This window comes from Leopardus geoffroyi, chromosome C1, assembly GCF_018350155.1.
Source record: "Leopardus geoffroyi isolate Oge1 chromosome C1, O.geoffroyi_Oge1_pat1.0, whole genome shotgun sequence".
NCBI lineage: Eukaryota > Metazoa > Chordata > Mammalia > Carnivora > Felidae > Leopardus > Leopardus geoffroyi.
In genome coordinates, this window is record NC_059328.1 from 104331731 (window position 1) to 104352602 (window position 20872).

General features: G+C 43.1%; 1 protein-coding gene across 1 annotated transcript; it reads right to left on the minus strand.

The window, feature by feature from the left end:
• Positions 1-1122: 1122 nt before the first annotated feature.
• LIX1L (limb and CNS expressed 1 like) lies at positions 1123-20839 on the minus strand. The gene is made up of 6 exons (XM_045478942.1): positions 20444-20839; positions 10827-10990; positions 8188-8328; positions 4006-4101; positions 3636-3713; positions 1123-3307 (listed from the first exon to the last, which is right to left on the minus strand). The coding sequence occupies exons 1-6, from the start codon at positions 20733-20735 to the stop codon at positions 3065-3067; spliced, it is 1014 nt and encodes a 337-aa protein (XP_045334898.1). The 5' UTR covers positions 20736-20839; the 3' UTR covers positions 1123-3064.
• Between the last annotated feature and the right edge of the window lie 33 nt (positions 20840-20872).

Genomic DNA, 20872 nt, shown 5'->3' on the forward strand with positions numbered 1-20872 from the left:
AATTAAACAAATTTGCACTAAATTTAAATATCACTGCCATAAGTGTAAAATCTGTATTTTTTTCTACAGTTTCAGATTAAAATATAAAATAAGTAAAAATGAAAAATGTTTGCCCCTCTACCACCTAAAATCATCTCAGGTAATACCAAGGGTTCCCATATAAAACTTCGGGGAATGCTGTTAAGGACAAGGATAGCTAAGTGATGGTTTAAGCAAGGTAGTGGTGCACTCCTAAGTATTTTAGAAAGAAATCTGACAGTAGTTGAGAGGATGTTAAGAATGAAGGCAGAGGCTGGTAAGGAAGCTATTGCAGTGGTCCAGCCCAGAGATGATAAAGGACTGAACTAAGGCAGTGGATATGGACAAGACAGATTAGGAAGTTTATATAGGAGGTAAACTCAACAGCAAGTGACTGATTAGATCATGGTAAGGAATGGACCTAAGGTTCTAATTTAAGTAACTGGGTAGATAATAATCCTAATAACAGATTTGGGGAGTCAAAGAAGAGCATGTATGAAATGGCTTTTATTTTGAATATGTGACTTCAGAGAGCTTGTGTCATAAATTCAGGTGGTGAGGGGCACCTGGGTGGCTCGGTCGGTTGAGCGACCGACTTCAGCTCAGGTCACGATCTCACTGCTTGTGAGTTCAAGCTCCACATGCAGCTCTGTGCTGACAGCTTGGGCCTGGAGCCTGCTTCGGATTCTGTGTCTCCCTCTCTCTCTGCCCCTCCCCTGCTTGCTCTCTCTCTCTCTTTCAAAAATAAACATTTAAAAATGTTTAAAAATAAGATAAATTCAGTTGGTGATGTCATGGAAATATAGATGTAAAAGCTCAAAAGGGTGAAGGAGATTGAGAATGGTGTATAAGATAGAGTTGAAGTCACCATGGTGAGTGAGTTCACTAGTGGAAATGGGTACAGCTTGAAAAGAAAGGGTCAGTGACAAAATCCAGGTTCCTCAAATGTCTGAAGGGGAAGCAGAATGCCTTCCCCCAACAGTGCAATCTTATTTCTGCCACCCAAAAAATACTAATCAAAATTATCTTTTAGTCTGTTTATAAAAGAAAGGGTTGTTTTAGAGCTCCTCTGATACATACGTCTTAAGAAAGAGTCAATCTGGCTCACTAGACAAAAATCTATTTTTAATTGTATAAAATTATACATATAAAATACATAGAAAGTAGTAAAAAGATAAGTAAAATCTTTAACAATGAAAGTGGACAGATCAGGGAACAATTTTTCTCCAGTTCTTTGGGATCTTAACTGGTTGTTAACTTGAGAAAAATAATCCAGGAGGTGCAAAGGAGAAGTTCTTCCCACAACTCACACCCCATCACACTTCTCAGAGAAAGGAGCATAGGAGAAATGAGGGTTTATGATGTCTGGATTATAAATACCAATAAAAACTGGGTAGACATACCTGTTATTTAACATAGGAACCTCTACTCCTACCCTACATGTGCTTCGTGGTATACAGAGATGGGACCTGGAGAATTCCAGGAGGTCCCTTTCAAGCACTAAAACAGTTGCTAGATTCCTTACCACTGATCCCATATGTACTGATCACCAAGATGATTTCAAAAGCAAAAAAGCTGATTTTCATCTTATCCCTGTCTGATCCAAAAGAGCAAATTGTGGCCTATTTCCTAACCTATTTCTAAAAACAAAGTGTATAATCATAGAATGGAAAGTCCAATTTTGCAGAAACAGGAAAACGTCCCAAGCACATTTTGGAAAGTGCACCGAACTATAATATAGTATAAAGGAGTTTATAGAAACAAAGGGAAAACGCATCTTTGAGAGACCTATAAAAAATTCTCCCAAAGAGGAATGCGTTAGCTGTACTCCAGATATTTCTCCCCTATTTCACCCAGGAGAGAGATTGGGGGTGGGAGGCGGAGAGTCTTAAAAACACAGTTGATCATGTAGTCTCTTTTCCCTCCTGCAGTCTCCCCAGGGTTCCAGTTAGGAAGTGCCATAATGCCAGTCGCAACTAATTTTCTTGATCAACTCCTGCTCTAATAACCAACATGGAAGAAGAGGAAAGAAAAGAGAGAAAACAACTGTGAATCTATGGACATCAAAGATAGCAAACAGCAGCAACTTTGTGGGAGAGAGAGGAACACGGCCCTCACCAAAGAGGACAAATAATGTTTCCAAAGAGCAACATGAAGGGGAGAGACAGAGTCGGGAAATATGTTTTCCCTCCTACCCATTTCTGCAGACAGGAAGGTTTAAACACAGGGCTCAGTGAAGCTGGGTGAGCAGAGAGGAGTGAAGAGGGAATATTGGAAGAGGCTTCAATGCTGATCCCTTCTGGAGCAAGAACACACCTGGGAAGCTGGTATGGTATCTATGCCCCAGAAGCAACTTAGGTGATAAACACCTAGTTTTGTGTTTATAATTCCTCTCTTCTTCCTGGGAAGTTTCTCAGGAATAATTTGAACAATGAGAAAGCAGCTGTCTACTTCCTTCCAAATTAATAAAGGAAGTCTCAAAATGAAGTACCGCTTGGAGGCAGAGGAGGAGTAAGGGAGTGGCGGGAAGCGGTCGGTGGGGAGTCTAGGCAAGGAAATGTCTAGTCACTGGAGGAACAGCTCAGTACTAAGTAGGCCCAACTCAAGATAAACTCAAGCCAGAGCCTTCATACTCGTACCCTGTTTGGAGTCCAAGAGAAAGCAGGAATGAGGTTGAGGGTGAGGGTGGGGCACACAGACCTTATTCGAACTCCCTGTTAGATTATAAGAACACTTTGTCAATCATTTTGTGCTATTGAAATGACTACACAGAGCTGGGAGTATAAGCACCAACAAAGCTCTGAAGACAGCCTGCTCTTTTTACAAAGTGGAATGGGGATGTTTCAAAGGAAACTACATCCAAAAACTAGAAGAAAAGGGATCTCTCAGCAACTTGGGATCTGAGTGTAGAATTTATACATATACATATATATATCTATATTTTAAAGTATAAAATTGAGAAAGTATGTACAGAAATCATACTAAGTCTTAGAAAAGACATTATCAAAAAGAGCCTGGAGAGGATGGGGAGTATGTGCATGGACGCCTAGCAGTTGGAGGAATGCATATTGCCCAACTGCCCAGCGGCCAGCAGGAGAATATCTTTCTTCTCCTTGTGGAAGCGCAGCTCCTTGCCTGCCAGCCGAGCTTCGTCCAGCTCCCGCTCAGTAGAGGCCAGCTCTCTAGACAGTGCCCCTGGCACACTCTGCTCCCGGCTCACCCAGTCCAATGCCATTTGATGGCGAATATCATCATCCAGGGCCCGGTGTGAATAATGAGCCAACACTTCCTGCAAGGGGAAAGGAAAATGAAGGTTACTGACAAAGTCAAGGTTCATACCAAATGGACCCAATGGGATGAGGAACTCTTAGCCTTGGAGTCCTAACTGAAGTAAGTCCTTTAAGGAGATTCTTAAGGGAAACTTCCCCGTGGGGGAAGCAAGGCAGGCAAAAGAGCTACAGTTAAGATCTAAATAGGAAAGATGTTAGGAATGAAGAGGGTACTTTGAGGCTTTCAGGATTCACAACCTGGTAACTATAGGCCTGCTTATGTCTAACATAACAGCCACCTCGAAATAGTCCTTCTGCAAGACTCCTCTCACAGACAGGGTCTCTTACCTGCCGAGAGCACTGTCTCTCCCTCATGGCCTTAAGGCTGCCATTCCAGTGCAGCAGCTGAAAAACTGTCATTAGTTCCTGGAGGAAGAAGACATGAAGTGCCAGAACAGTGATTTATATTGAGGGTTTGCATCACAATTACATGGGGGACCTTTTACAGAATGTATGTACGTAAGCATCTCTTATACCAACTCTGATGTGCCCTTCAGGGAAGGAAGGTATTTATATATTGAAAAATATTCTAACCTTCTCTCCCTTCCCTTCCAACTGATGATCAATGAGTTAGGGATTAGAAGGAAATATAATATAATATAATATAATATAATATAATATAAATGCAGGTTGATCCATGTTATGAGAGCCATAGTACCTGGAACTCCAACATTGACTTGCCCTTGTTGGATTCCAGCATGAATCGGAAGGCACCAATCCCTGTGTTTGGGTTGTCAGCTTCCTCCCTGTTGCCCTGTAACAGAGGAAAGGAAAAGACAAATTTTCAATCAGGATTATCACCTCAAGCAGCACTGTCCTGTAGAAATATAACGCAAGCCCCCAATCTAATGTAACATTTTCTAGTTGCCACGTTAAAGTAAAAATAAACAGGTAAAATTAATGTAAATAGCATGTTTTATTTAAGCTAATATATTCAAAATATAATTTAGCTATACTTAGCATAAAAATTTTTCATGAAATTTTTACATTCTTTTTCTTATACCAGGGTTTCAAAATCTGAAGTCTCTTCCACATTTACAGCACATCTCAATTCATACTAGCCACATATCAGGTGTTTAACAGCTATATGTGGCTGGTGGCTATTCTGCTGGTCAGCATAAACCTAGAAGACTCCAAAGTCATCACACATATTAACTCAAGTGACAGAGGTCAATCTGATTTTCCCTATCTTACAAAGAGGGAACACTGAAACATAGAGAAGAACCCCAATTTAGCCAAAATAACAGAGTGAGTCCAACACACAGGATTGGACTAGCCTAGAGGATAATTGGGCAAATGCATTTTCAAGGGAAACAGTAGGAGCCATAAAGCATAGTAAATTCTGGGTAGCAGTTTGGCCTCTTAGACATTTGGCTTGTGTGTTCTAGTGGTTACATGACCCCGTGGGGATAGAACTAAGATTCATTGCCTGTGCAAACAAACAATATGGTATAGACTGGATCTCCTACTAATCTTGAGGCCTTGGGGAAGTCATTTAACCTCTCTGTTCCTGTTTCCTCATCTGTAAAATGGGAATAATCACAGATCTATCTCCTAAGATTGTTTTGAGAATTAAATAAGAAATTATTTAAAAAGGGATAAATGTGGTTTTAAAACTCCAATTATATAAAATGTGGTACATTATTATACTAGACTTGGTATCCAGTTACACAATCCAAATCCATTCTGGTACTGGCTTTGGTTTAGTGGTACTTGATGGCGGTTTAATATTACTGGGGATAATTCCAGACCCTGGGGCTGGCTGGGACTTCCAAAATAAGGGCAGCTGCTATTTTTTTTTTTTTTTTTTTTTGTGACCTTTTTGTCAGCCTGATCTAGGAAAATAAAACCAGGAGACTTCTGGGAACACAGGGACCCAACTTTCTCCTTCTGCTTCCTGACAAGTTGCCTGATCTTTCTAGCCCATTCTGCACCACCGTCCCTGCTCCACGCCTCCCAAGATTCTGCTCTCTTTGAGAAAAGGGACTAGGTAGAAGTGAGGAGCCAATCAAGTTATATCCAAATTCAGTTTATTATGGGGCACTTCTCCATGGGGCTGTACTGTATATGTATTATAATAATTCCATGCACTTAGTAAGTATACCATATGTGCTGGCTTATTTGTTTTCACTCTGCTAGAATCAACAAGAAGTCACACAAGATCAACCCATATTATTTTGTGGCTTATGAGAAGCAACATGCCAACCAGTAGTTAATCTTCATGGTGAAGCAAAGAACACAAAATTTGGATTTAAAAAAGAAAAGCTACAGAGAGGAAGGAAAAGGGTAACCTTCACTATTAGCATTTAGGGCCCTGAAGCAATTAACCTGTTTCATGGTTGCCTATAATCATTCAATATGGTACCTTATTCAGTACCTCCAGAGTTTTCCATGATATAGTACATAGAAAGTAATGATTATCTCTGTACAGCCAACTGGCGTATACAGAAGCAGCTGCGGGCAGAGGAGCCCATCTATCCCAGGCTTTGCTCTGGGACAGAGCATGAGCAGCGGAGGGGCAGAGAAAGAGAGGGAGACACAGAATCTGAAGCAGGCTCCAGGCTCTGAACTGTCAGCACAGAGCCCGAGGCGGGGCTCGAACTCACAAGCCATGAGATCATGACCTGAGCTGAAGTCAGACCCCCAACTGACTGAGCCACCCAGGTGCCCTGAAATCAATGTGATTTGGAGTATGGCGATTCCACTGGGAAATTAATGAGCAATCTATTAAATTCTCAGTTTTGAGGGGTTAGGCAAATAGGAATATTGGCAGAGAATGAAAACAATTTGTTTCCTAAACACTTTGTAGTAGACACTGCTGGTGACCTAGCCGACATCTGTTTCCTTCTTCCTTACTATAGAACCTTAATCTTGTTCTACTACCTACCATCTCCCATGTATCTCCCTCAGGGAAGAGTGATTTTATCCTCTAATTTCAGTGGGTAAATCCTAACCCATTTTGCTTGTAATTGGTTTTAAGGTGGGAATTCTGGCCATTAGGAAGTAGAAGGGAGGTCTACTGGCGGGTTTCTGGGAGAAGATTCCTTACTACTAAAGAGGTACTAAAAGAAGGTCTCAGGGCACCTGACTGGCTCAGTTGGTAGAGCATGCAACTCAATCTCAGGGTCTTGAGTTCAAGCCCCACATTGGGTGTAGAGCCTACCTACTTAAGAAAGAAAGAGAGAAAGATGGTGTCTTTCTGTCTTTGAATATGGTTACATCTGTATTTAATATCTGAAATTCTGTAGTCATCTTGCACCCTTGCATCTGAAGGGAGCCAGCTCAAGGACAAAGACAGTATCTAGAGGATGGCTGAATGGAGAGATGGAAAGAATTTGGCTAGTAGATGATGACATTCTTGATCCATGGAATCAACCAGCCTTGAAATCTTCTCTACTTCTGGACTTCCTGTCATGTTAGAGAGTAAATTTCCTTTCTTGGTGTATTCCCTTAAGTCAGTTTGAAGTAAGATTTTTCTATTACTTGCATCCAAAGGCATCAAAACAGGTAACACGTGCTAAGTGCTTAAATATATTCTCTTCTATCCAGTAATCCTACAGGTATAATTGTTACAGATGAGGAAATTGAGACTTAGATTAAGTAACTTGCTCAAAGCCACATAGCTAGTAGAATCATAATTTCAAAACGATGAATTCAGAGTCCATGCTTATAAGCATTGCTTTCTATAATCCAAACCAGTGTTTCACTTTATATTAGGTGACTTAAGAGTGATAAATGTACTTTCTTAATTTAATTGGCTTTGATCAATATAAAAAATTGTTTTTATTCCTTGTAGATACTTCTGACCAGGGCAAAGAGAAATGGGAGGAAATCAGATGGGTAACAGAGGGAAGCCAACTTATTATCTAAAGTGTTCAACACTAATAAATACACAAACAGATAACTGAAGTGGTTTAGTATATGTAATTACATCTTAACTTCAAAGAGAACAGAAACAGAAAATTGGTCAGACTTTCACCCTATCACCCTATCAGTGAACTTGCGGGAAGGAAGAGAGAAGGCAGTGTTCATTTCCAGGATGCACCTCTAAGCTAGAAAATTCTGAGTCGACTTGGGTTCCAGTCTTGGCTCTACCACTTTCTAGCTACATCCCTTCAGGCAAAATTTCACTTCTATGTTTTTAGTTTCCTTATCTGTAAAACAGGGGTACTAATAGTTCTTATATCTCAGAGCATTATGGTGATGATCAAATGACGTAAAATACACATAAATCCCCTAGAACAGTCCCTGACACAAAGTAAATACTCAATTAGGATTAGCTGTGATTATCATCATTATCATCATCATCATCATTTGAAGGAACATTCTTTTGAAAGAGAGTAAAAAAATTACCCACCCCATTCGTGGAAAGGAAAAAAATAAAAACTAAGACACTGTATTATAAAGTGTTCTTTATTAATAGGAGAGGTCACGGAGATGAATGGCAATAAGAAAAGTCATAAAAAAAAAAAAAAAAAAAAGAACAGTGAAGTAAGAAGGGAATAAGGTCTTAAACCAAAATTGGGAAAAGCAAAATTCAAGCTCAGGTTTTATTTTGAAATATCTCTAAAATTCCACAAATCTTGAATTAAAGGTTTCTAGATACCAAAGAGATACAATGAAAGAGGCAAAATACCAACAAAAACATAAACATACACATAGAATCAGTGATTGAGACATAGGGAGCGTGTAATATGCAAGATCGACAGAAAATAAATTCCTGTCTATACAGGAAAGAAAACAAGAAATCCCGCTCTGATTCCCAGTGATTTACAAGACTTCCCAGCCAGCCAGTTCTCCCATCCCCCACTTTCTTTTCTTTGAACTCCCTGTAACTTACATTGAAAGATGCCAGGGCCTCAGAGACACTCTTCTCAATGAACTCATCAGTGATTCTTCGGGAAGGGTGTTCATTAAACACAGAATTCATCAGTGCAATCTTTGCAGCACTCCGCCGGGCCTCAGCTTTTGTGGGGCAAAACTAGGCAGGACAGAGAGAGAGAAAATATGTATATATGTGTGTCTGAGAGAGAAAGGAAGGAACAGTGGGAGGGAAACATTGGGATAGAAGACACTTGGGTAGTCTTTGGAAAAATCAGTTTGTGCAGTATACCCTCCAAAGTTTGTTTTGTAAAATGGTTGAGGCATTTGGAAACATAATTTTGATTCAACATCCTGAAGTCATTAAGGAACTGGAGACGGCTATAGCTCATACCAAATTGAATGCAGAATGAGGAAGGCTGCTGAAGTCAGCATATAACCACTGGATATAAAAAATACGCCCATTTCAACTGTCAACAGAATTAATTACTCAAAAGCCAGAATCTGGCCAGCCTGTTAGAAATTTGTATCTTGCTCTCCTGTTCCATGCACAGGCAAGATTTCTTTTCATCCCTCTAGATAAGCTAGGAGTAGAATAGGTCTTCTCTAGGCTTCTGCAGAGGAGGCCTCTAGTCTCTACCAGAAGCGCCCATCCAGGATTCTTGGACTTCACTTTTCGCTGTGAGCAGGCAGTTCCCCCACTAACGCAGTGAGTCAATGAGCTATCCCTGAGCAGAGCCCAAGGTCTGAAGAAGGAATGTGTAGTCTTTTTCCCCCCAGGGGAAGCAAGGAGGAGAGGGGTAGCAAGGAGAAGGAAAGCTGACCTGAACAAAGCAAGAAAATATTAAAAGTTAATTCATGTTTTTTACATTGTCTCCAACATAGGTATCATAGACCAAGGCTGATTTTCAGAAGTCTTAAATCACTCAACCTCAAATCCCCATAGTATTTGTTTATATAATTCATCATCACTGGCTGCCTCAAAGGCCTGTGTCTCCTGTCATTTATGATTAGGGTCAGAGGAAAGGAAGAAAGTAATGTTATGGCTTTTAAAAGTAGACCAGGATATGTTCACTACTTAACCACCTTAATATCAATAACTCCCGATTTTCTTTAGCTGACAGGTATCTCTGAGACAGAATATGGAGCTTGGTACATTAACCCTAAGTTTGTCTTCTGCAATTTCTCCATTCCTACTTCTCTGTTCACTAGGCTGCTGCTCATTCTATAGTATGGTATTGTTCCTGAAAGGTCATCCATCCATGAAGAAAACCACCAGGAGAAATTTCACCTGCCAAAGTGGGTATAGAAGACACAAGCTAAAACAGGCCAAGATAGATGGTACTGTTCTTTGGGGGGAAATAACAGAAATCAAGTTACTGTAATGATCCAATTATGGGCATCACCATAAAATTATCAAGTCTTTATTCAACAATAAGATGAGGTGAGAGAAGGAAGGGGAGATCTTATTCTCTAGGAGAGAAAGAAGAAACATTAGTCGTCCTGAGCATATATTTATTTCTCTGAAATTGTTGGGGTTCTGAGGGGGAAAAAATTAGTCACCTTATTTGAAATGAAGCCTCTTCAGGACTTTTCTGTTTGAGGCAGGAACTGAACTGCAATGGCCCTGTTTCATGCCACAGATTTATTAAATGTCTACTCTTTGTTGTGTGCTGAGTGGGTGGTAAAGATCTAAAACTGACTGAGAAGACAGACATAATCTCTACCTCCATGGAGCATAATCCACTAGGTGAAATAATTATGATATGTCATGATAAGTAACATGATAAGGGAAGTTCAAGGTGGCACATAACAGGGGTTATACCTTTGTCTAAGGGTTATACAAGCCTTAAACACAGAACAAAATGTCTATTATCTTCTCTAAATTCCTATTCAGACTCTATATTGACATCTCAGAAGGCTACCTTCCTATGGTCGATGTAAAAAATCCATCTTTGATGATGACATTCACACTAGTCAAATTTCTTCTTACCCTATAATAACAACCAGTCTCCATCATTATATATCACAGCTCTTTCGTATAATTGTAGAATGCTAGCACTAGAAAGACTTTAGAAATAATCTAACCTATCTCCTTCATCTTATAGATGGGGAAACTGAGGCCCAGAGAATTTACCTGACTTGCCCTGCTGGCGGTGGCGGGGGGGGGGGGGGGGGGGCGCTGGCAGGGGGGATGAAAATTTGGATCTTCTAATTCTTAGATGAATACTATTTCCACCATACATAGTCCCTCCACTTTGGCCTCTTAAAGAACACAAACATTGCTTTCTTGAGTAATTTGCCTATGAAAAAGTACTGGGGATAAGGAATATTACTCTGTGTTCTCAAAGAGAGATGGCAGGAAGTTGGACAGATTAGAACATGGGGCAGGTGCTGGTAGTCTGGATATACTAAGGGCGTATTCATAACTGCTCAAATTCAAAGTGGGTGTGAGTTTTCGTAGGCTGAAAGAAAAGCCACTGAGGTTCTTTTGTGGTTAAATGAGCCTCAGATGCTGATCAGAATGATCTGCCCAGAATTGGTTTCAGGTCCTCAAATATGTGATTTCTGACAGAGATTTAATGGCCAAAGTGATGGAGAAAACCACCGCTAGCACCTAAGCATTTCTCCTTGCTACTGCCACCTTGGAACTCTTACCTGGAAGCTCCCAAAGCAACTTCCCCCGGGCAGAGTGACGTAGCAGACATAAGGAGGGCTGTTGGAGGGAACCATTTCATAAACCACCAGAGCCCCGTTCTTCAAGTCTGCCCCACGGGACTGCTTCATCTGCCAGAATTCCTGAAGTGCCTCCACCACATTCACTGCAAAAGAGAAGCAGTTAAGTTCAGCAATGAGAACACCTCGAAAGTAGTTCTGTGCTTCCATACAGTAACTGTATCCTATACTGACATGAAGGGTCTGACCTGCCCTAGCTCCTTACCGCTTAAAAGCATTTAAACTTATAAACCTAGACTCTGATTAAGGCATTTGCACAGGAAGACCAGAGGATGCCTGGCCTCCTACACCACCTCTCTAGTTCACATTTTGGTTAGTCCTAACACCAAAGCAGAATAACTTAAATATTGGAGGCAGAGTTTCCAGGTCAGCAGACCATTATCCCCACCTGATGAAGTGCAAGTAATCATTCCACAATTGGTCAGGTGGCCTAGAGTAATAAACACCAGCACGAGAAGTGCGTTTACTGAACGCTTCCTGTGTTTCATGCACTGCCTTAAGTGCTTTACCTATTTAATCACAAAAACCTTATGAGGCAGGTACTTTTATTATCCCCATTTTACAGATGAGTGAAATGAGACATAGAGAAGTTAAATGACTTGCCCAAGGGTATAATAGCGAGAAAGTAGCAGACCAAGAATTCAAACCCACGCTGTCTTGGTTCCAGAGTCAATGTTCCTAAACCTCATGTGATACTGCCACTCAAGGAAATGTGGTCCTTCTAGCCATTCTCAAACCTGTGCTTCTGGTGAGCAAACCCATAGCCAGATTCCTTTTCCATCTTGGAATTTTATATGATATACACACACATACACATACACACACATACACACACACACAGTGTGTGTGTGTGTGTGTGTGTGTGTGTATGTGTGTGTGTGTGTGTTTGAGCATGAATTTCTCTTCTGAGGATTTCCCTAGGTTTAAGTGGTTTTTGGAGAACTGTATATTGGGAGACTCTCCTTCACAGGTCTCTTGTGGTCCTTTCCAGCTTGCTGGGTATGCCAAGATTTCAAGGACTTGGCTGCTCTTTACTTGGGCCATTTCTCAGGATTGTGTTTGCAGCAAGAAACCCAAGGGATGAGGTAACGTCTCCCTCTGGGACAAAGAACAAGCCTGCTTACTGCCTACAATGACATGGCAGGTTCCCGCAGCTCAGCATTCTTCTTCTGTGATGTGACCTATGGCCTGTGCAAGCATCCACCTGAGCCCTTCACGTCAGACTTGGGAGGCAAGGGGAACTGATGTAAGCAAATCTGATGCTTATGCTACCTGTTGTATTATGAGCAATAAAGTCCTTTGTCTCTGACCCAGAAGTCTCTTGACTTCTGCCACTTCTAGCAAACAGTAGCCAGCTAATGTATTAGGGTAAAATCAAACCCCAGATTCAAGACTGTGTTCCAGAATAGTTCCCCTCATCCCCCCATAATTGGGCAAAATCATTGCACAAATATGTATGGAGTACCTACTCTGTGTTAGACTATGTGCTGGATGCTAGGCTACAATAGTGAACAAAACCATACCTGTTCCTCTTCCTTATGCAGTTTACAACCTGAAGAAGAAGTGAGAGGGGTGCCTGGGTCGCTCAGTCAGTTAAGCATCCAACTCTTGATTTCAGCTCAGGTCACGGTCTCATGATTCATGGGATCCAGCCCCACATCAGGCTCCTGACAGTGTGGAGACTGATTGGGATCCTCTCTCTGCCCCTCCCTACCTCCCCTGCTTGTGTGCTCGCTTGCACATGCGCATGCTCTCTCTCTTAAAATAAATAAGTAAACTTAAAAAAAATTAAAAACCCCGTCCATTAAAAATAATAATAAAACAAAGAGGGAGAGGGGTGCCTGGGTGGCTCAGTCAGTTAAGTGTCTGACCGGCTCAGGTCATGATCTCGTGGTTTGTGAGTTCAAGCCCCGTGTCGGGTTCTGTGCTGATAGCTCAGAGCCTGGAGCCTGCTTCGTATTCCGTGTCTCCTCCTCTCTCTGCCCCTCCCATGCTCATGCTCTGTCTCTCTCTGTGTCTCAATAATAAATAAACGTTAAAAAAAAAAAAAGAGGGAGAGAAAGAGATTAACCAGATATCTCAAGCAAATGAAAAATCGCAACTGTGATCAGTGCTATAAAGGAGTCTGGTAGATGGGAAAGGTCATAGGGACTTCTGACCTCATGGAGAAGGCCAAAGAAAGCTACCCAGCCAAGGTGATATTTAAGTGCAGATATGAGTATGAATTCACTAGGCAAAAAGGTAAGAGAAAGAGTTCTGAACAGAAGGAATAACACACACAAAGGGTCTGTAGCAGCAGAGAAGACGGCAAATAAAGGGACCAGTGTGGCTCAAAAAGTGAGAGCAAGGGAAAGGGTCGTGCAAGATAAGATTGCAAAAGGAAGCAGGAACCAGACCAAAGTGGACCTTGCAGGCCACACTAGAGTAACGGCTTTATCTTAACAGCAGTGGGAAGCCACTGAAGGGCTTAAGACAGAAGGAAGGATGAGATCAGTTTTCCTTTGGAAAGAATCACTTTGACTTCAGGGCTCCAGACATTTCAAGTGGCTTTAACAAAAGCCTCATAATAATAAATGATCAAATGCCTTCTTCATTATCTTCCAACATGACCACTCTCTACTCTCAGTTACAAGGACTCATTCATTCTTTTATATTGTGTTAGTTTAGGTCTGCCAAGGAGAAGACACCAAGATGGGATAAACATGCAAGAGATTTATTGGAAAGGAAGTAGGAGAAGGGAGAGGCTTCAGACCCAGATTGAAGTTCTGACACCTATGGAAGGGGGTGGGAAAGAAGGTCTGGATATGAGAGTCGAAGCTGGCAGTGCATTTCCAAGAAAGGTTTGGCCAGGCCAGTGGGAAGTCCCCAAGCCAGAGAAATCCCACATTGTACCAACATGTGCCTGAGTTAGTGCCCCTGCTGGGCTCGGTCGCTGACTGAGGGCAGCCTGCAGGATGTGTGGCCTCGGTGCACATGAGGTGATGGACACAGAGGGGGCAGCAGCTTAAGGCTGCCAGTCAGTTATGCCCCTGCAGCAGGAGATATGAATAGCACATTTTCATGGCTGCCACACACACATTAGGCAGAAAGTGTGAGCACTTAATATGTACATAGCTCTCTATTCTAAGTATTAGGGACGCAAAGGTGAATAATACAAATCCCCAGCCAGCGAGGTGTCCCAAACCTAGTGGCCAGTAATAACTGGTATTTCCCTGCTCTGCAACTGAAGCAAGCACTCCCTGCACCAGCCAGAGCTTGAAAGCCACGCAAGCTCTTTCCTAACACCCTATATTTAACTGACTTTTTAGAATGTTCATTCTTCCATTAAAAGGCAGCATTAAAAGGAAACTGTCTTTCCCACCCTTAGTTTTGGCAGGGGCTCTTCAGAGGTCACTGCTGCCCAGAAAGCTTAGCCATCTTTGTTCTTTCCATTGAGATCTTTTCAGCCCCAGTTCCCTCTTTGAGACAATTTAGCACAATGCATTGGGTGACAGCTCTCCTGACATGCAAACAACAGGGAGAATATTGAAATAAAGAGAAAGGGGAGGAAACCATTGTAAACGGGAAGATCCTATGAAAAAGCATATGTCCATTCTGATATCCAGTTAAATCTCTCTTGGTACACAGTGCAGGACTAGTTTTTAATGATTATTCAAAGCCAAAGGAGATAGGGAGTCTTATGTCAGAAATGGATGAAATGGGAAATTGGGCAGAATTAAACGATCGGGAGAAAAGCAATGAGCTGTGATCTGCATTTGAAACACCTCACAGGCTCTTTGAGTTTTAGAGCTGACAGGGACTTCAGAGATCATCTAGTCCAATTCAGGCCACAGAAGGGGAAATGACCTGCTTGAGGTCACACAGCTGTGACAGAGCTAGAGACTGAATGTGTAAGACATCCTGATGCCAGTTTGGTCCAAGACCCGGTCCATGGTTGAGCCTCATTGGAATTCACAAGCCCCCTAAAACCCACAATGAAGTCATGTGTGTGTGTGTAGAGTATGTGGTGGGGGAGAGGACGCCCATAGGTTTTATCAGATTTCCAGTGAGGAACCCATGCATCTAATGGTTTACATGAGGATGCTTAAAGAACTGTGAGGTGCGAGGGTTAGCAATGACCAAGACGTACACATCTGACACCTACAAGTGCTTTTTAGGAGTCACTGGAGGATGCTGGACTAAAAGAGACAAGAAAGACCAAGATAGGTACATTAAAAAAAATTTTTTTTTAATATTTATTCATTTTTTGAGAGAGAGAGAGAGAGCGCGCACGCGAGCGCGCGCACATGAGTGGGGGAGGGGCAGAGAGAGGGAGACACAGAATCCAAAGCAGGCTCCAGGCTCTGAGCTGTCAGCACAGAGCGTGACATGGGGCTCGAACTCACAAACCCATGAGATCATGACCTGAGCTGAAGTCAGACGCTCAACCGACTGAGCCACCCAGGCACCCCAATAGTGAGGTATATTTAAGTGTTTGTACCATGATGTTGAACAATAACAAAAAGAATAATTTTGGTTTTGGTCCTTAGGCGATAAAATATTAATGTTGAAATGGGATGAGAGGTACAGATTGTACAACTGTCATACAGTGAAATCATTAAACCAGAGTGAAACCATTAAAACAACACATGAAATTACATTAAAAAATTTTATATCATAAAAATAAATACAATGTTGTGGTGAGAGAGCACGAATAAATAGCTAATGCAGGGGTGCCTGGGTGGCTCATTTGGTTAAGCGATCAACTTCGGCTCAGTCATGATCTCAAGGTTAGTGAGTTTCAGCCCACATCCGGCTCTCTGCTGTCGGTGCCAAGACCACTTTGGATCATCTGTCTCCCTCTCTTTTTGCCCTTCCTGCACATGCACGGACACATTCTCTCTCTCTCTCTCTCTCTCTCTCTCTCTCTCTCTCTCTCAAAAATAAATAAACATTTTTTTAATAGCTAATACAATTGAGAGATGAATGAGAAGATTCTCCCTGATCATACAGGATGGTGAGAATAGGCTGGCCCAGCTTAATTCACATTATTTTGAAGATAGGGAAGCTGGTTAACAATATTCCATCTGATGCTTCCTATTTTCAACTTGTAGAATATGCCCCTGAATAGCCGATAGTGCATAAACTCCTTGGAAGGAAGGGATTGCAAGATGACAGTGACTTTAGGAGAGGACTATGGTAGGCTGAAAAATGCCCCCTGCTAAGATGTCCGTGCTGTGATCCTTAGAACCTGTGAATGTCACCTCAGGTGGCAAAAACTTTATAGGTGTGATTAAGGATCTTGAGATGGGGTGATTAACCCAGATTATATGGGTGGACCCTAAATGCAATGACAAGGGTCCTTCGGGAAGGAGAACTGATGAAGCACAGAAGAAGAGAAGGCAGTGTGAACACAGAGGCAGACATCAGAGTGATGCTGTCACAAGCCAAGGATGCTGGCAGCCCCCGGAAGCTGGAAGAGGCAAGGTCACAGTTTCTTCCCTAGAGCCTTTGGTGGGGATAGGGGAGCACAGACCTGCTGACACCTTGATTTTGGTCCACTGACACCGATTTTGGACTTCTCACCTCCAGAACTGTGAGAGAATACATTCCTGTTGTGTTAATCCCCCAGATGTGAAATAATTTGTTAGAACAGCTACAGGAAATCAACACAGGTCTAATCCAACATCCCCCAAGTTGGGAATATCCAGGCTTTTAACTCCATAGTCACTTATCAGCGAAGAAGCTGTGGTTCTGAGGAAAAGGAATGACGACCAAACAGAAAATACCACACAAGATTCATTCGTTCAACCTAGTGGAGTAAGTAGCTGGGCAGAACGTCCAATCACGTAACCATACTGTGATACCAAGGGAGAGCAACAATTTCAAAGATACAGGTTTGAAGAGGGCAATCCAAAAGTTACAGAGCAAGGAAAGTGACTGGATCATTCAGTCAATCATGCCAGTTTTAGAGACTGCCAGCTGTCCACATCAGAAGGGGAGTACATGCCATGCATAAAAAGGGGCAAAGGCAATGGTAATGCTACCAATACCCATCATCTGCAGTTTTCAAAGGGTTTCCAAATGCATAATAATAGCAACCACCATTGAATCCTAACTGCGTGCTGTGTGGTTTATGCTCATTACCTCACTTAATACACACAAAACTATCAAGGTAAGTGTTATAATACCCATTTTTCAAACAGTGAACAAGCTGGGGCACCTGGCTGGCTCAGTCAGAAGGGCAAGCAATTCTTGATCTTGGGGTTGTTAGTTTGAGCCCCACATTGGGTGTAGAGTTTATTTAAAAAATCAGATCTTGAGGAGCGCCTGGGTGGCTCAGTCTGTTGAGCATCTGACGCTTGATTTTGGCTCAGGTCACGATCTGCTCTCACAGTTAGTGGGTTTGTGTCCCGCATCCTTCCAGCTCTGCACTGACAGTGGGAAGCCTGCTTGGGATTCTCTCTCTCTCTCTCTCTCTCTCTCCCTCTCTCTCTGCCCCTCCCCGCTTGTGCTCTCTCTCAAAATAAATAAACTTTGATAAAAGAAAAACATTAAAAAAAAAAAGTGAACACGTTAAGGCACAGGCCACAGTGGCAGAACCAGGATTTAGAACCAATGTTTGCCTCACAGCTAACCCTCTTTCTGGTGCACTATCCTGCCTTATTGTACCATTAACCTTCACACATACTCTGTGAAGTGGACTGTGAGCTCCATGAAGATAGGAACTCAGTATCTGTCTTGTTCACCACAGCATCTGGTGGTCAATAAATATTTGTCCAATGAATGGAACAGATGAGGCCTAGAGAGATTAAGCAATTTATCCAAGATCACACAGCCACTGTTTGACAGGGCCAGGTTCTCTGATTCCAAACCCTGTGCACCACAAGCTGATTAAAATCCTACAGCATACTGAGTTATGTGTGTATCTTGGGTGGGGATTGAGGGTGGAGGCAGGGGGAGAGGTATAGGACAGATGGGTGAAATAATAGAAGAGTTTTGTTTTGGTTTTTGTGTTTTTAAAACAAATGCTGAGGTCCCCCATGCATGCTGGTAAATCTAAAGACTGTGACTAGAAAAGGTGATCTGGGAGCAGTCGAGAAGAAGGTGAAGGATGTGAATTGAAGATGATACAGTAAAGCATTGCTGGATCAGATAATGGCCTGGGCAAAGATCAAGGTGAATTATATTCAGGGGAATAGGGCCAGCCCCAAATACCGGGCCATCAGTCACAAGGGTATGTGGGTACATACCCTATTTTTTTTTGCCTATTAATCGAAGCAGAATAAGTGATTCCATGTGGTGAAGGACTTCTGAGCCAAATCGGCAGAGAGTTGGCTTGCCTGAAGCTGCATTATCTGCCAAACTCTCCCAAAGTACTGGCTGGACACCCAGACTGGAAATGAGAAACTCGGGAATAATGAGGAGTGTGGTGGGAGGTAGGGAGGTTGGAAGAAGGAGTCTGAAGCCTGACTGATTGCTCTTTGTCAGTAAAATCCCCTTGCTTCTTCATCCTGTCTAAGGAAATGAAAAAGTTTTTACAGTACTCTCAGTTTAGATGCCAAACCAGAGGCTTTCCAGGTAACACCAACAAGAAAGAGGGCATACTCCTCTACAATTCTAATAAATGCCTGTAGGTTTCCAAGAGGAAGGGTTCATTTTAGGGTGATTGCCCCTATGCCCAGAGGCAAAGACCTTCCCTTGGTCTCAAATAGACTGGAAGTAGCAGCAGGACAATAGCTGATGGCAGTTCCATCACGAGGCCCTGTTAAATCTCGGAATTAAACTAGACAAACAACTATATCCCATCATGATGAATTTCAGAAGCACTTGCATTGACATTCCCAGCACCTAGCAGAGTGCCAGCCCCAGGGTAGGAGTTCAAAATGTTGAAGAACCAAAGGAAACTGATGGTAAACATATCACTAGGCACATAGAGCAAAATGGATCTAAAAATCTGATTTCATAGGAATCTTTGGATCTACACTGACAGAATCTAAGAATGGGAGAAAATGAGACGTGTTCTTTCAAGGATATATGAACCAATAAATTTGAGGTAATACTCATCATTTTAGGGTACCCATCATGTGTCAGGTGCAATATCTCATTTAACCCCCTAATAACCCTTGAGGAAACTGCAGCTTGGTGAGGTTAAGTCACTTCCCCCAAAACATAACTGGCAAGTGACAGAGATTTAGTTTGGGATTTAACCCACACTTGTCTGCCTCTGAAATCCGCGTAAGCTCTTTTCACTACACTTTCATAGGGAAGTGGAAAAAAGGCATTGCAGTCTACAAAGAAAGCCCTGCAACCTTTCTTTGCATTATTGTTCAACTAGAAGGTTAGAGATATAGTCACTTTCAGCTGAGGCAGGATTTAACCAAGCAGAAAAAAGTGATGTCTCAGAAACTCCAGACCTAAATTCTGTATCCCACACCCCTCACTATATTGTGTTACTTGTTACACTACAAATCTGGAGCTCAAACTCAGGAAATTCTGCACTGATTAAACAAAAACAACAAAGAAAATCCTCACAGTCCCTTTCTCAGAAACCCTAGAAATTAGGCATCTGTAAGATGAAGATTTCTAATGGAAATAGGGTTTCTGCCTGGCTCATTTCCACAGAATTTAACATTGAGAGAGCCAAAGCCTGGGATTTATCCTCAGTTTCTGGGAAAGGGCCAGGAAAACAGAGCCAGACAGACAGAGAGGCCAGAGTTGTGAGGCTCCGTACTTAAAAAGACACCAAAGTGAGGTACTAAGTCACAGGAGGCTGGTATGGGCTCAATGGTATGGTTCCAGATTTAAAAGCACAATTTTAAGTGACTTGTGAAGGTACTACCTAATTCCCCCAGCAATTCTGAAGCTGCACTGGAAATTTCAGGGTGAGGGGTAAGAAAAGAATTCAAAAGTCAAGGTTAAGGAGATAGATGGAGGGGCACCTGGCTGGTTCAGTCATTGGAGCATGTGACTCTTGATCTGGGGGTTGAGTTCCAGCTCCACGCTGGGTATAGAGATGACTTAAAAAATAAAAATCTTTAAAAATAAAGATTAAGTAGGTGGGATAAATTAATGGGGGGGGGGCAGGAATTGCTGAGATCACAGAAGAAAGGTTGAGAGGGTGAGAAATGCCTTGGATCTGAGATAAAAGATAGGATCCTACACAATGGGGACGGGTCCTCAAAGGCAAAGAGATGTTAAGGTATTAAGCTACAGGAAGAATTCCATTTCTGAAGGAGAAAAGGTTGGGAAGAAAAGAGGGTTGTTATTTGTAAAAAGGGGTCCCTGGAGAATATAGTAGTACCTCAATAAAGAGGAGGCGGGGAGAGGTGTGTATAAGTGAGAGAGAGAGAGAGAGAGAGAGAGAGAGAGAGAGAGAGAGAGTGTGTGTGTGTGTGTGTGTGTGTGTGTGTGTGTGTGTGTGTGTGTAGCCCAGAAGGAAACTCCCCAAAAGGAAATGCATGTGAGGGCTCTGCGCCAGGAAAAGCGATCCAGAGGACTATGGGAGCAAGGCTCCTCTACAGAGGGTGTCCCGCAGGAGGCCAGAGCCGCAGACTCACCTCGGCCATAGCCCTGCGTGTGCTTGGCGAAGCTCCTCACCACGGCCTCCACGGCCTCCCGCAGCACCGCTGGGCTGCCGGCGGAGCCCGGGGGCAGCGGCAGCCCCGGGGCCCCGGACAGGAGCAGGGGCGGCGGGGGCGGCGCGGGGGGCGGCGGTGCGGGCGGGGGGCCTGCCGGGGGTGTGGCGGTGGCAGCCGCGGCCCCAGTCACTCCGGGCCGAAGCGCTCGCAGAGTGCCCCTCCCGCTGGTGCCCACTCCGGGCTGCAGCCGCTGTGCTCGCATCGTCTCCATCCCGTCCGCCGGTGGAGCAGCGGCCCCGACCCTGCCAGCCTGGCGAGCTGAAGGTCCCAGCCACCCCCCGCCAGCGAGAGCCCAGGGACTGAGGCGGTGCCGCAGCCCCGCCGTCAGTCAAGCGGGGGCGGGGACGA